General features: G+C 40.5%; 1 protein-coding gene across 1 annotated transcript in view; it reads left to right on the forward strand.

Annotated features, from left to right (window-relative positions):
- The window catches only part of NEK11 (NIMA related kinase 11), a 146,642-nt gene that overhangs the window by 104,990 nt on the left and 26,114 nt on the right, over positions 1-15,538 (forward strand). The window contains exons 13-14 of the mRNA XM_060248876.1: positions 5,626-5,792; positions 10,911-10,971. Of these exons, the coding sequence (XP_060104859.1) occupies positions 5,626-5,792; positions 10,911-10,971 (228 nt within the window). The remainder of the gene's footprint in view (positions 1-5,625; positions 5,793-10,910; positions 10,972-15,538) is intronic.

The following is a 15,538-nucleotide window of genomic DNA, read 5'->3' on the forward strand; positions in this document are numbered from 1 at the left end:
GTTGTTTGAAACTTAAATGAGAGCACATCATACAATTTGGCATACACTCTCCAAGAATTGTACAGTGCAGGAAGGGGGAGAACTGATACCAGGGTGCTATTGTATAAAGAGGGTAGCCTAGTTTCAAAAGAGACCTGGTGGGCCCTCTCACGTTAGAAGGGGTAGCCTAGCCTCAAAAGACGTGGTGGGCCCTCTCACGCTAGCTTGCATACCCAACCCCAGGATGGAGACTTGAACAGCTCTGTAGTGGAAGGCTGGCCTGCCTAGCAAAAAGTATGCCTCTGAATAACCCTTCTCCCCCTATACATGCATCTTTTCTGGACGGACAAAAATTAAATACTAAGATGTGCCAGTGTGAATGCATAAATCCGTCATTGTTTGTTTCCCACCCGTGGCTTATCTTTACCCCATCTTTACCTTTTTTGTTACCCCATTGTAATGTCAGTTCATTCTTTCCTGGGAATGTCAAGATCAAATTGTTATTTTGCTGCCCTTTGCAAGCAGCCATATAATAAAGAAAAGAGTGGTATGTAGAACCATATAGCTGAAATGGTGTCTTGCTGCTGTGTCCTCTAAAGGCGTGGGAGTGTCATGAGCCCAGTTACTCAGACCCTGCAATGTCTGGAAAAGATAGATGCTCTCACATCAGTCACATTGAGACAAGATATTTCGGGAATTTACTAAGCTACTGTGGATTTTTCGCATGCTAAGCAGAATATTTTACATGCTTCCTGTGAGAATCTTTGTGTTGCTATGACTTAAGCTGAGACCTGAACCCTATATAATAAAGGCCACTTGCTTTGCCAGCTAAGCATTTTCTCCTCAACACGCATGTTGTGTAGTTCATTCCAACACAGGAGCAAGTCTAGTGTGTGGAAATTCTGCTTTCATGATGAAATTTTGGTTAGGGATAAGCAGAGTTCCCTCTGTCATTCAGTTATTGTTTCATGAGCATTCCTTCTGCATTCTGGTTAAACTTGGATAATTAATTGTTTTATCCTCTACATTACTAATGTGTGTGTGTAGATTGATAAATTCTACAAAAAAGCAATCCTGATATAATTGTATGTATGATTGTAGCAAGATTCTTTTTAATGAATGTGTGTTCTTGCAAGCCATTAAAACAGTCATGTCAAGATTGCTCCTCTCCAAGTGTTTTATCAATGAAATCATAACATAGAAAGGGTAAGAACATGAATAAACAATTTGGAAATGCAGAATTTAAAGGGGGAGAAAACTGAATGAAAAGGGTTTTTGGAAGCATCCCTGGTTTGGTTATGCCCTGGCAGCTGTTGTTGGGATTTGTTGAGCATTTGTTTCCCATGGCCTTGGATCCTGATGCAGCCTGGGACTTGCGTATTTGTCATCTTTGATGAAAGTTCTGTTAGATCAAAGTTTAGAAAAAATATCACATTCATTAGTGATGCCTAATGCACACCATCTGTACTCAGTTGTCAAAAGAAATCAAAAGGCAGTTAAACAGCCCACGTGTAGATGGATTAATTAATATTATTTTCTCAAAGTCATAGATTTTGTAGCAAATATTTAAACATTAGCTGAGTACTTCCACAGCTCCAGTTGGAAGAGTTGCCAAAATCACGAGAGAGATTATAGTGACATGTATTGAATAAATTCAGTCTTTTAATTGGAATTTCTACACTGTGCTATTCAGGAAATGAGGCCTGGATTTCTGTTTGTTTATCCAGATACCACTCTCCTGTTTATGAAAACTGTTTCAAGAGCCACAAGAAAGGAAAAAATTGACTTATGATTATTATTCTATTTTAGGATTTCTCTAGCACTTTCAAAGCATTACACATACCTTCTGTCAGTAACATTATGCAATATACTTTTTAAAACTAGACAGTTTCAAAACAATAATTTATAACAATTTATGTGGGTTCTTTTCTGAATGAATGCAATTGAAGGTGGACATAAGAAAATAATTTGTGTAGGGTTAGTTGAATTATGAATATATATACTAACCACAATTTTATATTGCTATTATTTGTCTGGTGTCTATTCCCATATTAATATCAGTACATTCTTTCTCAGAAAGAAAGGGATTCTAGAAAATTGAGGTATCTGATATAGTTCCAACTTGGAAGGTAAGGAGAAATAGGTTTGGGTAATAACTGAGTCTTTACATATGAATTAATAGATTTCATTTTTGAGGAGGCCTTTGACTAAAATCAATTTTGCCTCACTGATGTACCATGTACGTTTGCATTCATCCAAATTTGGTAATGACTTGGATCTGAAGAAGTATTTCTGAAAGCAGAAGATAGGGCAACTTTTGACAAATCTCTTCTTGCTGCAGACCTCCCATTCTCTGCTCATGCTCTACCTGGGGATTCCTTGTTTCCCAGAAGCAGCATTTTGAGGGGAATTTCTTAGTCAGTGTGAGGCGAAACATGAGAAAATCTCACTCCATGGATGCAAAATTCTTCCATCCTCAGAAATCCTCCACTGATTTCAACCACATGCAGTGTCATTGTCAATGGACACTTGATGTATTTATCTTCATGGCCTATATTTGATACTAGCAATTTAATTTCCATTCTGTCTTTACGCCACCTGTCAATTACCCTGTCGTTAGGGGATGTCTGTTTCTCCACTCATTCAACTATGTTTTCTGGGTTCTTCTCGTTAGCTGTTCTTTTGCTCAACAAATTTAAACCTCAGTAACTAGATCTAGAACTTTTCTCAGCTGAGGCTCCAGTAATGTGGAATGTGCTCCTTTAAGAAGTTCATAAAGCTGTCTTTCCAAACCACAGACAAAGTGAATTTTTCAGAGAACATTTTGTGGCACTGGAGAAAACTTGCTTCTGGTTGGGTTTTAAAAAGGATGCTGTCATTTTGGCTATATTTATTTTTATTAAGATTTAAAAGACTGTATGGTTGTTAGTTACTTCAAGCAAAGGAGAGAGTAGATATAGATCTTTTCATACAATGGTAAATAAACAGAAACCTGTTAGACTCCGTTTTCACTAAGAACTGCCATAGGCAAGAAAATCTGTCCTTTCTTTTAGCGACATTTGTTTGGACAGAGGGCAATTGAATTTCTTGCTTGCAGTCTATTGTGCATGTGAAATTATCAATTTCAAACCGCCCTTTCTGCAAAGAGCTCAAGCAATCCACAGAATTCTCTTTTCTGGTCCATTTCCACCACCACCCCTCATAACAATGCTGTGAAGCGGGTTATTTACTTAATCGGTTGGCTGCCTGTTACAGTGTGATAAGTTCAAGGTCACCAAGTGAGCTTCATGGTCTAGATCTCCCCAGCCCTAGCCTAACCACTGCACAATACAGTCCTGAGGCAAACACACAGTGCACATAGGTAGCATGGTCAGCAGGCATGCACCAACCTAAATTTGGAGAAACCTCATAGAGAACAGGTGGCCATTTTCCAAATGCTCACTTAGAAAGCTGCTAAATGTCCAGCCAATTCTGAGTTACAAAGAGGGTAAACTTAACCAGCACTTATAATGGAAGAGCATTGGTTGTATGTAGGCATTGGTTGTATGTAGGAAGAGCATAGGTTGTATGTTGTATGCAAACAATAATAGGCATTATGCATTCATTGCCATTTATAAGCAAGTATTTATTTTTTTAATGCAAAGATACTAAAGCTGGAGACAAAATTGCTCCAAGACAGTGATTTGTTTTGCCCTTTTTATTCATTAGAAAGTTGCTGACATGAGCATGATATTGTTCTCTTGGACGATCACCCTGCTTTTGTTGTATGCTTCTTTTTAATTTTAAATAAATGAGGCTGCCCGTTGCCTCTTTAATGCAGGCAGCATTCAGAATGCTGCATCAATGCACTAATAATGAACTCCAGGGAAGGAGCAAATTAAAACTATTTTTCAAAGAGTTTATTTCACTGAGGGAATACTGTAGTAGTTATAAAACACGAAGAAAGCACTAAGGAATTTGGCAAGCACAAACGTGAATGTTTCATATCTTCATTTTCTTCAGCAGAGTTTCATTCTGTGCATAAACATCTTGCAAAATATTTAACAGCCCAGTCCTAAGATTCCAGTGCCACTGCATTGCCAAAAGTGGTGTGTTACTGGCGTCACTTGCTGGTATCCTGTCCTTGCTCTGGAGAGGAGGAATCACTAGCCTGCTCTTGATCCTCCTCCCTCCCTTCTTTCCAGCCATAATTTGAGAGAGACGTGGCCATCTTTGGAGAGTACCACCCCACTTTAACAATGAGGGTAGGGTGAAACTTTCTGAAGATAGCAGAATTCCTCTCAAATTACAACTGGGAAGGGAAGGAAGAGAGGATGACCTTTTCAGCCCTGGCCCCTGCCTGGTGGCATGAGCCCCCCCTGGAGATCTGGGCCCTGCGGGATCTGCTCCAGTTCCTCAGGGCCTGTAAAACAGAGCTCTTTTGCCAGGCTTTCAGCTGAGGCAGTGGACATCACTTGTTACCGGCCTCCTCCTTTCATTCCATCCCAATGCTATAAGATCTGCTGGACCTGGACAATAGGCCATGTCAGTGAGACAGAAACTGCCATTTTAGTCTCTGTTGTCACTCTGTCGTTTTAGATTTTATATATTTTAAATTGGTCTTTTATTGTTTTTTATTGTTGGTTGTTTTTATGATGTAACCTGCCCTGAGCCTGTTCTACAGGAAAGGCGGGCTAAAAATTGAAATAAATAAATAAATAAATGGGCAGCTCCTGGGAGTAGCCAGGCTAGGGAACAGAGAGTTAAAACCTTTATTCCCTAGCTTGAATGCTCTTGACAGCCACTCTTGTCCCCTCCTCCTTTTCTCTTTGGCCATAACTGGAAAGGGACCCTACTATCTTTGGAAAGCTGCACCCCATCCTGATTGTTAGAGGTGGGTGGGCTTTTCCAAACAGAGACAAATTCTTCTCTGATCAGTCAAGATTCAGAAGCAATCAGAAGGGAAGAGAAAGTTGGGTTAGCAACTCCCAGGTGAGGAGTTCTCCAGGAATTACAGCTGATCTCCAGACTACGTAGACCAGTTCCTCTGGAGAAAATGGCAGCTTCAGGGAGTAGATCTGTGGCACCACATTCCTGCTGAATTCCTTCTCCTTTCCAAACTCTGCCCTCCCCGTGCCACTTCCCCATATCTCTGGGAATTTGCCAAGCCAGAGTTGGTATCCCTAAGAGGCAGAGGGGGAGAATGGCCAGTCAGCTGACTAGCAAGACACGGGGCAGCTGAAAAGCTGGGGACCGCAGGGGCAAGTGTTACCTCATATGCACTCTGCCCTACATTTGTGCCATTTGTTTGAGCTGGCCCAACTGGAACCCCATGAATATTAAGTCTTGTTGAAGATGAAAGAGAAATGTCTTTAATGGAGAATTGCTGTTGCAGCAAAGTAAGTCTTCTCAGAAGCAAATAATTTCATGATAGCTGTGTGGAGACCACCTGAAAGTTGTATTTTTCACCATTACATTCTTATTTGTAAAGTATATGAATTTAAATTCCTACACTGCTTCTCCAGTATTTGTACATATACTTGTTGTGGATAACTTATCTCCTCGTAATTTTGGGGGTTTTGAAACTGAAATAGATAGTTGGCAAATAACTTCTGAATAGAAATTATTTCTTACTATGTCCCCACCTTTTTTTTTCTTCAAAAACAGAAATTCCCGAAGACCCGCTCGTTGCAGAAGAGTATTACAATGATGCGTTTGATTCATGTTCAGAAACCAGTGAGGAGGAGGAAGAAGGGGAGGAGGAGGAGGAAGAAGAGTTAGCAGAAGTGGAAGAGATAGATATGTCACAGACTGTTTGTAGAACAAATCAGCAGGTATACAGACACCCTTCTGATAATTGCTGAACATCAAGGACAATTATTATAGTTGAGAACAGCAAACAAACATAATGGAAAGGTGCACTGAATTTTTGGAAGCCCCTATTGTGTGTATGCAGTCCTGAAATCTATGAAATAGTTCTTTGAAATTTTTAAAAAAATCACTTTAGAGTTCTGATTATTCAAAAATATTTGACCAGCACCTTGGATGCCCCAGGCTAGCCTGATCTCATCAGATCTTGAAAGCTAAGCAGGGTCAGCCCTGGTTAGAAAGATGGGAGACCACCAAGGAAGTCCAGGGTCTCTACACAGAGGCAGGCAGTGGCAAACCACCTCTGAATGTCTCTTGCCTTGAAACTCTTATAGGGTTGTGCCTCGACAACACATTCCACCACCACCACCACCACAAATAACTAAAATAGACTTCTATTTAAAAATCAGTTGTGCAGCACAGGTATTGTGCCATTCAGATTTCCATGCTATGTGCTATGCACTCCTTCATGCAATACTGCTATTATAAGCTTTGGAGGCATACCGTAATGCTGAGGAGAAGAGGAACTGCACAGCACTCTCCACATTGATTTCTCTTATTGTTTTCATGTTCAAAGTCTATAACATTTGTGTGTGGTGTGGAAAGAGTCTCTTATCATACCAGAATCCGGGGTCATCCACTGAAGCTGAAGGCTGGAAGATTCAGGACAGATGAAAGGAAGTACTTACTTCACACGGTGCCTAGTTTAATTGTGGAACTCACTACCACAGGTAATGGCCACCAACTTGGAGGCTTTAAAAGGGGAGTGGACAAATGCATGGAGAACAGGGCTATCATTGTTTACTTGTCATGATCAATGTTCCCTCTAAGCTGCAAAGTCTTGTGAGCAAAAATTCTACTTTGTGAGCTACTGGCATTAACGCTGTGAGCTACTGCATAAATCAGTGTGCTCTGGGGTCATCCTTCCTGAGCTAAGATAAAAATGTGTGAGCTGGAGGCTAAAAATCTGTGAGCTAGCTGACGCTAACTCAGCTTAGAGGGAACACTGGTCATGATGAATATCTGCCCCCTCCAGTACCAGAGGCAGTACGCCTCTTTATATCAGATGTGGGGGAGCATGGGTGGGGGAGGATGCTGTTGCAATTGTCTTGATCATGGGCTTCCTTGCAACAGTTGGTTGGACACTGAGAACACAATGCTGGACTTGATGGGTATTTGGTCTGATCCAGCATGGCTTTTCTTTATGTTCTTATCTTTTCTTCCAAATTAGTGAGTGTTGCCTGTTTCAGCATATAATATCTATATTGGGATGATGTGCCATGACAAATATGTATGTTTTAGCATGAAATTCTTAATGCAGAATAGCTGTAACATAATATAAATGTGCTTGAAACAAATGAGAGACATTAATGTGTTAGCTCTGGGTTGCTGATCTGGACTGTATATTGAGCTCCAGTTTTTACAGAATCACTAAAAGCAAATTAGTGTAATGTATCTTTCCCAAAGCTAACTCAGTAAGTCCATAGCTCAGCTGAGACTTGAAACCAAATCTGTATGCAACTTGCTGTCCTGGCTATCAGACTTAACCAAACAAAAGCAGAATAGGATTTGTTTCAGAAATTTTAGACTTCTGACCGCACAAACCTCTTGAAAACTCTCTGTTGTATACTGGAAATTGATTCCTTCCTTTCAACAGTCTTTCTTGTATTCCCGCCCTTTCCAACAGATCCAGAATTCTGTCTGTGGAGGTCAATCAATAGTTTTTGCTTAATCTTGCTAGTATTCAGAGCATTAGAAGGCATCTGCTGTAAACAAATCTTAAAAATGAGGAGAAAACTCAGTATTGGCAGTCAGGTTTGGGCAGAGTGACATACTGTCATGTCAGCGGTTTACATTTCTGTGACAAGAAAAATTAGGGCTGGAGGGAATGGAAGCTGTTTTATTGACAGCTCTGTCAGAATGTTATTCTATTCTTTTTTCCTCCTGTTTTGTTTTCTTCCACAGTACACACACATACATTCTGTTGTCATTAATGGATGAGGCAGCTATACAAGGCAAAGAGAGAATACTCTGGTACATTAATGTATAGCTCCATGTCAATAAAACAAGGCACTCTCTTCTCTGTTCCCTTACATCAGCACTTTTGATCCTATTTTTCTGAAACTCAGTCCCCCACCATCAAGTTTCAGCCTTCATTTTCCTCAGTTGAAAAGCCCATGGATTAATTTAAAATATATAATTCTGGAGTGTCTAGTAGTTTTCAGTATTTGTGATTAAAATCAGGTGTTTGTAAAGGGTTAACAGCAGAATAATACTGGTGAAAAGAAAACCATATTAACTATATGCAGGTGACAGAAGCTGCTGACCACCTTATAACTGGAATGCAGTAGATTATGTGACTGTAGAAGGCACTAAATATGGTTATTGCTAGGGCCCAAGTAACTACCAACGGACTTAACATGTTCTCCACGCTCCCATCACACACGTATGGTGCCATAAATCACAAAATGATGTAAATAACTACAACATGGTAATGCACACACAACACAGGATGGCAGCCCATGAATTTCCAGCCCCAGTAAAGTATACCTTTTTGTTTTGGCCTTGACTGTGATTGATAACAGCCAATTTGGGTGTGAAGCTTGATAGGAGCAATTGAAAACAAAAATGTAATTAAAAGAGCAAGGACCAGGGAACTGCAAGCCTGTTCACTAATCTAATGGTACAGTCCATTGGGAGCTTCTACACAACACTTGTTCCAATAAATAGAGATTCTACAAAAGGAAGTGTTGACTTTTATACCGAATTCTTCAGAGTATCTGTCTGTGTATGAATCATATATTAAGGAATCACAAGGCAGAACCATCTGTTGAATTTATCCAGTGTTTTAGTTTTAATTTAAGTATGCAGATATGCTCTTTCTAAAAATAAAATGGATCCTGAGTTGGTGAAAACAAACACAAGGCTCTTTCACCCCCCCATAATCCTCCCCGCCCCTGTTATCAATTCCATACAGCAAGCCTTGAAATAGCTTTCGTTTCATTAGCTGATCCCATTTCCCTTCAGCTCAGCATGATTTTAAGATATTTTGGGATTAATTGATATTAAAGATGCAGACACTGCAAGTAATGTTAAACATCAAAACAGATGGGGCACAATCCAGCTAAATATAAGCACTTTGAAGTCCTATGGATTGCAATTAAAAACTCGAACAAATGTTTCAGTCTCTCAGAAATCTGCACAAAGTCTAGACTGGAATGTTCCCAATAATCCACTTCTGGCTATCCTTTATAAAGGTGTTGTTGCTGTTAAATTGCAGCTGATTTATGGTGACCCCATAAGGTTTTCATGGCAAGAGATGTTCAGAGGTGGTTTGCCATTCCCTGCCTCTGCATAGCAACCCTAGACTTCCGTGGTGGTCTCTCATCCAAGTACTAACCAGGGCTGCCTTTGCTTCACTTCCATGATCTGAAAAGATCGGGCTTGCCTGGATTAGAGTAAGTATTGTGTACACTTGTTTTGATTTGATTTGGTTATGTATTTCATGGTTTGATTCCATTATTTATGGTTTCCAACCCATGTATCCCAGAAAAAATAAGGTAGTTAACAGTAATATATATGGTTCTTTTTTGGGACCTCTGGGCAGCTGCATCTATCTGTAAGGACATGAGCAAGCTGGATTGTGGAATTGTCTAGAGCATGAGCTACTCCTTTTTTAATAGTAGAAAAGAGCAAGAATCCAGTGAAACCTTAAAGACCAACAAAATTTGGGGCACGGTATACTGGATCACTCTTTTTTTTGTTTTCTTTTGAAGAAGATTTTAAAAAAACCTATAGTAGCTCCTTGGGAGAGAGAATGAGCTACTGGCATTTTCCTGGCTTTCCTGGCATAGCAGGGCTTGTTTAAAAAGCAGAAGTGCAAAGTCTAACATGAACCCCAAGGGGCATCACTTTGAGGGGAAGGCTGGGCAAGATTCAATGCCCATTTCAGAGACTGGCTCCTGTATAATTTCAGTGAACCTGCAAAAAAAGAAAAAGGATATTTTATAAACGCATGTTGAGGTCAATTTTTATTCCTTCTAATAAACATTTATAGGTACTTTGAAGAATAATCTCATGTATTCTAAACATAGGTGGAGAGGGATTATTGCCCACCTACCTTCCCTAAATAATGCTCCATACTCCTCCTCTTTCACTCTTATGTTGTTGACTGTCTTGAAAAAGAGTTTCTGTTTTCTTACATTCTAACATCTGATTGCTTCCAAATGTATATTTAAAAATCTACTCTCCCCCTCTTCCCTATTACCTGACATCTAGTAGGGTTACTGCCTTTCCTCAGCCCAAAACATGCATTTACTGGCATTTAATGGGCAAAAATCCCATTTCCTAGCTCATGTGCGGGTCAGTTCTACTTGCCTCTCAGTTACACTTAACCACCTTAAGCTGTGCTGCTGACAGTTTTCTTTTCCACATTTTGTTGTGTGTGGAATTGAAATGGGGGAAAATGTGATAGGTTTAACAGGGCAACATTTGAATCCTCTGTACAAGCAGTGTGTATAAAACAACTGCAATTACATTTTAAGTTAAAAAGAACACATACCTTAAAGCAAGTATGGGGAAAAAACTCAAGGCAACATAGAAAACACTAGAATGGAGTTTCCAGTGGCATTGCCTAGATTCCTCATGGGGCAAATTATGGCAATTCCAAATGGAGCAGCTCATGTGGAAGCAAATTTATTTCAGCAGATTGCTGCAGGATATTTTGATAGTTCCAGCATAAATGGCTACAAAACTGATTATGAATTCATATTGCACATAAGACTCTGATCACCAGCAAGGATATCCAGGAATATTGTCTTGAACAGTCTCTCTGATTTGAGGATTGACAACAGAAATGGATATTACCCAATCTGTGAACTTGCTTGAGGTTAGTGTCAAGAAACAGAGAGCTAAAGCAGAAAGGTCATTGATTCTTGTATTGTTGTATTCTTGTTGATAGTTTAAGCAATTGTGTTTGCTGTTTGAACCTTTATTTTCTTTGTTTAGCTGCTAAATTGTAACAAAGAACACTGTTTGTAGTGTCAAAGTCTATTGAAATTCAAATCTTTTTGTTTTGCTTACAGGACAGCGATACTGAGGCAATGATCAGGTATATGGAGAGCATCCTAAATACAGGCTCTTTAGGTGAGATGATACATTCTTTCCAACGTAGGCCTGAACATGTTATTTAATTTTCTATCTGTCCTCTGCTGTTTACAGAAAGGGGCAGTAGCAGAGCATTTGTTTTTGGAGCTGAAAGTATGAGGTAGAATTTCTCATACATTCTGTTGAAGGGGCTCAGTCAGAAGGTGTCAGGAAGGACCCTCTGTCTGAGACTATGGAGGGATGCTACCAGTCAAAAGAGAATGCTGAATTAGATGGACTGGTGGCCTAACCTGGTAGAAGGTAGCTTCATGAGTTGGCACGAACAAGATGATGAACTAAAGTTTGTCACTAATTTTGGCCTGTTCAGGGTTCATAATCAAAAGTTTGTGAACTGGAGAACCACGATTAACTACCATAAATTTTGACACAATTCATATTGACTCATGACGGCTCACTTTTGCGGGAAGCAGAAAGCAGGGGTTTAAACTTTAAATGGCTCATGAACTATACGAATGGGTTCAGTTTGCAAATTAACATATCTATTCATGTAGGTTCATGGTTTAATTCACGGTTCAGCCACAAACCACAAAATGAACTTCAAAAGTGCGGTTTGTGCCCATCCTTATTAATGAGCTCATGTCTTATTTATCAGCTTGTAATTTGCTACTGTATTGCAGCTTGGAAATGACATCATCTGCTTGAAGCAATGAAAACTGCAGTCTAGATTTCTCAAAATGTCATCATTCTAAGCCATTCAAAAATATTGCATATATGGGGACAGGAGTAAAAGCAGAGGTCAGCCAGCTTGAAAGATCTATTTAAGAATTTAATGAATATTTCATTGAATTTCCTTCTGTACTTCATAGAGATGTGAGAAATTGCAGTAAAGAAGGTGGTGGCTTATGAATAAACTCCCCTGACAAAACTTTAATGTTATGTGATCTGCAGATGAAGATAGCAAGAATATTGTCTCCAAATTATAAGGGGCTATATAAATAAAAATATGTAATGAGATCCAATACAATACCAGACAAAATACTGAGCACAAAATTGCTACGATATAATATTAGTGTTACTTAGAAAATTTCCAGTGCATTTCACAGATTTTTTCAGGTTCAATTTATTTAGTAGTTAAGCACACGTATCTTCTGTTAAGACACAGGCTCTTTCACATGTGACAAACAAACCACTTTTCATTATGAGCAGGGCTTTTTTCCCCCTGGGGGAATGTGGTAGAGTAGAGTTCTGGAACCTCTTGAGAGTTCCAGCACCTCTTTTTCCAGAAAAAAAGCCCTGAGAACAAACTTTATAGATTCATTCACCCTCTTCCACCTCCCGTTCTTGTCTTCAGGTGTTCCCGGGAACTTAAAGAGTTTCTGCTTCTAGACAATTTGTGGGTTGTTCTGGTGGCCAGACTCTATAGTCTTTGGGGTTTTTTACAAATAAAGTTTTGTTTATTTTTTAAATAGAAGGCCTCTTGCTTTTCTCTTGCCTGCGTACCAGAATATCAAGCCATGACTGAACCCTTGTTTGGTATCCTTGTTTATAAGTGAAGGAACAGATTGTAATTTTGTTTGCTGCAGTTTGTATGTCACAACAAACCACAGCTGGGCCTAATCAAGAAGCTGTTAATTCCCCAACTGTATGCTAGGGAAGGAGGAAGGAGAACTGTGGAGGCTTTTTCCTGTCTTGGCTTTTTTTGTGCTTTCAGAATACAGCCAGAGAGAAGCTGGATCTCCAAACTTATATTTTGTCTTTTTTTTTTTTTTTGAAGAAGAAGATATTGGATTTATATCCTGCCCTCCACTCCGAAGAGTCTCAGAGCGGCTTACAATCTCCTTTACCTTCCTCCCCCACAACAGACACCCTGTGAGGTGGGTGGGGCTAAGAGAGCTCTTACAGCAGCTGCCCTTTCAAGGACAACCTCTGCCAGGGCTATGGCTAACCCAAGGCCATTCCAGCAGGTGCAAGTGGAGGAGTGGGGAATCAAACCCGGTTCTCCTAGATAAGAGTCCACACACTTAACCACTACACCAAACTGGCTCTTGAACTACAAAGTTAGTGCAAGTGCTTGGCTGGGAGACCACCAAAGAAGTCCAGGTTTGCTATGCAGAGGCAGACAATGGCAAATCACTTCTGCTTGTCTCTTGCTGGGGAAATCCTATGGGGTCACCATAAGTCAGCTGTGACCACCACCACCATTGTACTGTGTTGATTTTGGCCTCAGTATCTGGAGAGGCGGATTGGTCCTGCCACCCTACTCTTTTGGGTTGCTAAGGGGAAAATGTCTGAAGCGGAATCTTCAACACTAGCACCAACTTCATAGGACATTGCAGGTTCAGGCCCTAGGAGCCTCTCTTTGTTGATGCCAAGATGTGGAATTAAAAAAGGCTGCTACTTGAGACCATGAACATAGGTTGCCAACAGTACTACTACACTACATAGACCATAGATTTGATGTAATTTATCATTATATATTTTATTTATTATTCAAATTTACATTCCGCCCTCCCCGCAGGTGGGCTCAGGGTGAATCACAACACAAAGATAAAAATCAATATAAATAACAATATAAAACCCAGTAAAACAGTATAAATTTATGAAATACAAGGTTTCCGACTGAGATCATTGGTCTCCAACTTCCTAAACTGGGCTACATAAGATGGTACTTCAGTATCAACAGCGTCAGCAAAGGGGAGGGGTGGGGGCTAAGATCTTTTTTGGATGCTTGGCTGCCTCAACCAAAGGCCAGGTGGAACAGCTTGATTTTACAGGCCCTGCGAAACAGTAGTAAATCCCACAGGGCCCTGATTTCTGGCAAGAGCATATTCCACCAGGTTGGCACCAAGGCAGAAAAAGCCGGGCCCTGGTTGAGGCTAAGCAGATGTCCTTTGGGTCAAGTATAATCAGAAGATCTTGTTCCACAGAGTGCAAGAACTTCCAGGGCACATATAGGGAAAGGCGGTCCCTCAGGTATGCCGGTCCCAGGTCGTGCAACGCTTTAAGGGTTAATCTGCCATTAGAGTGATGTCATCTGCATATCTGAGGTTGTTGCTGTTTTTCCCGGCACTCTTAATTCCGGCTTGTGCTTCATCCAGACCAGCATTCCACATGATGTACTCTGCATATAAATTAAATAAGTAGGGTGACAATATACATCCTTGTCGAACTCCTTTTCCTATTCTAAACCAATCAGTTGTCCCATATCCCATTCTGACAATTGCTTCTTGACCCTTGTACCAGTACCTTGAAGTGGTTAATACCAGTACCTTGAAGTGGATCTAGTACTCAATGGGTAGCCAGTGCAATTGGTGGAATGCTGGCTGAATGTGCGCCACAAAGGCAACACCATCAACAGGTGCGCCGCTGCATTTTGCACCAGTTCAAATTTCCAGATCAGCCACAAGGGCAAGCCCATGTAGAACGAGCTAGATTAATCAAGTCTGGAAGTGACCATTGCATGGGTCACTGTAGCCAGGTCCTGAGGGGAGAGGTAGGGCATTAGTTGTCCATTAGTGGTGAACTAGGCCTCCATAGAGAGTGAGGCATCCAGAACTACCTCCAGGTTTCTCACCTTCTGGGAAGGCACAAGCACTGCACCATCCAGGGCAGGCAGCCTGATTCCTGAGAGCCATGCTGGGACTATTTATTCAAAGCACAAGAAAGAATGGGCTGGTTATCTGATCTTGAATGCCCTGAGTCAGTGGTAAGACCCAGTAAAAACAACTGGGGCTTGTGCTGCTGTCCTTTTGCACTCTTTGCTTAGAATTAAGTCTTGCTGATTGCAATGGTCCTTGCTTCCAAATAAGCAAAGCTTTTGTAAACTGGGTTTTAAAGAAATTTTCTGAGTCTACAAAAACATCACACTGATCAGCATATATATTTGATTTTCAGACGGCATAAAGAGAGATTAAAAGGCAGCATCTTTTACTGGAGCATTTATAATCACTTTCGGAAGGCCATTGTAGTCTTCCAATGATATGGCAACATTTTTAAAAAGCCAGAAAAAGAATAATTGAAGTCACACATCTAGGAAAAACTTGATTAAAATGAAAGTTGGCCATTTATCTCTTAGTACATTAAGGTCATACTCAATTGATTCCAATGGATATTAACACATGTTGCAGTGAAAAGAACAGCATTAAAATTAATTTATTTTGAATTCATTTGGGATTAGGTAGGAGACATCACTCTCTTTCAACATACTATATCTCACTCTAGATAAATTTATAATATCTGAGGATTTAACCATGTGCTAGACCAACCTTTTTAGCACCAGGGACCGGTTTTGTGGAAAACAATTTTTCCACAGATTGGGGGAGGGGGGCAATGGTTTTGGGACGATACAATTGTGCACTTTATTTTGATGTGGTGGTGAAGTGTGCAGACTCTTACCTGGGGGAACCAGGTTTGATTTCCCATTCCTCCACTTGCAGCTGCTGGAATGACCTTGGGCCAGCCATAGCTCTTACAGAGCTGTCCTTGAAAGGGCAGCTTCTGGAGAGAGCTCTCTCAGCCCCACCCATCTCACAGGGTGTCTGTTGTGGGGGAGGAAGATAAAAGAGATTGTGAGCTGCTCTGAAATTTGGAGTGGAAGGCAGGATAT

Source organism: Heteronotia binoei, chromosome 10 (assembly GCF_032191835.1).
Source record: "Heteronotia binoei isolate CCM8104 ecotype False Entrance Well chromosome 10, APGP_CSIRO_Hbin_v1, whole genome shotgun sequence".
NCBI classification, from domain to species: Eukaryota; Metazoa; Chordata; class Lepidosauria; order Squamata; family Gekkonidae; genus Heteronotia; species Heteronotia binoei.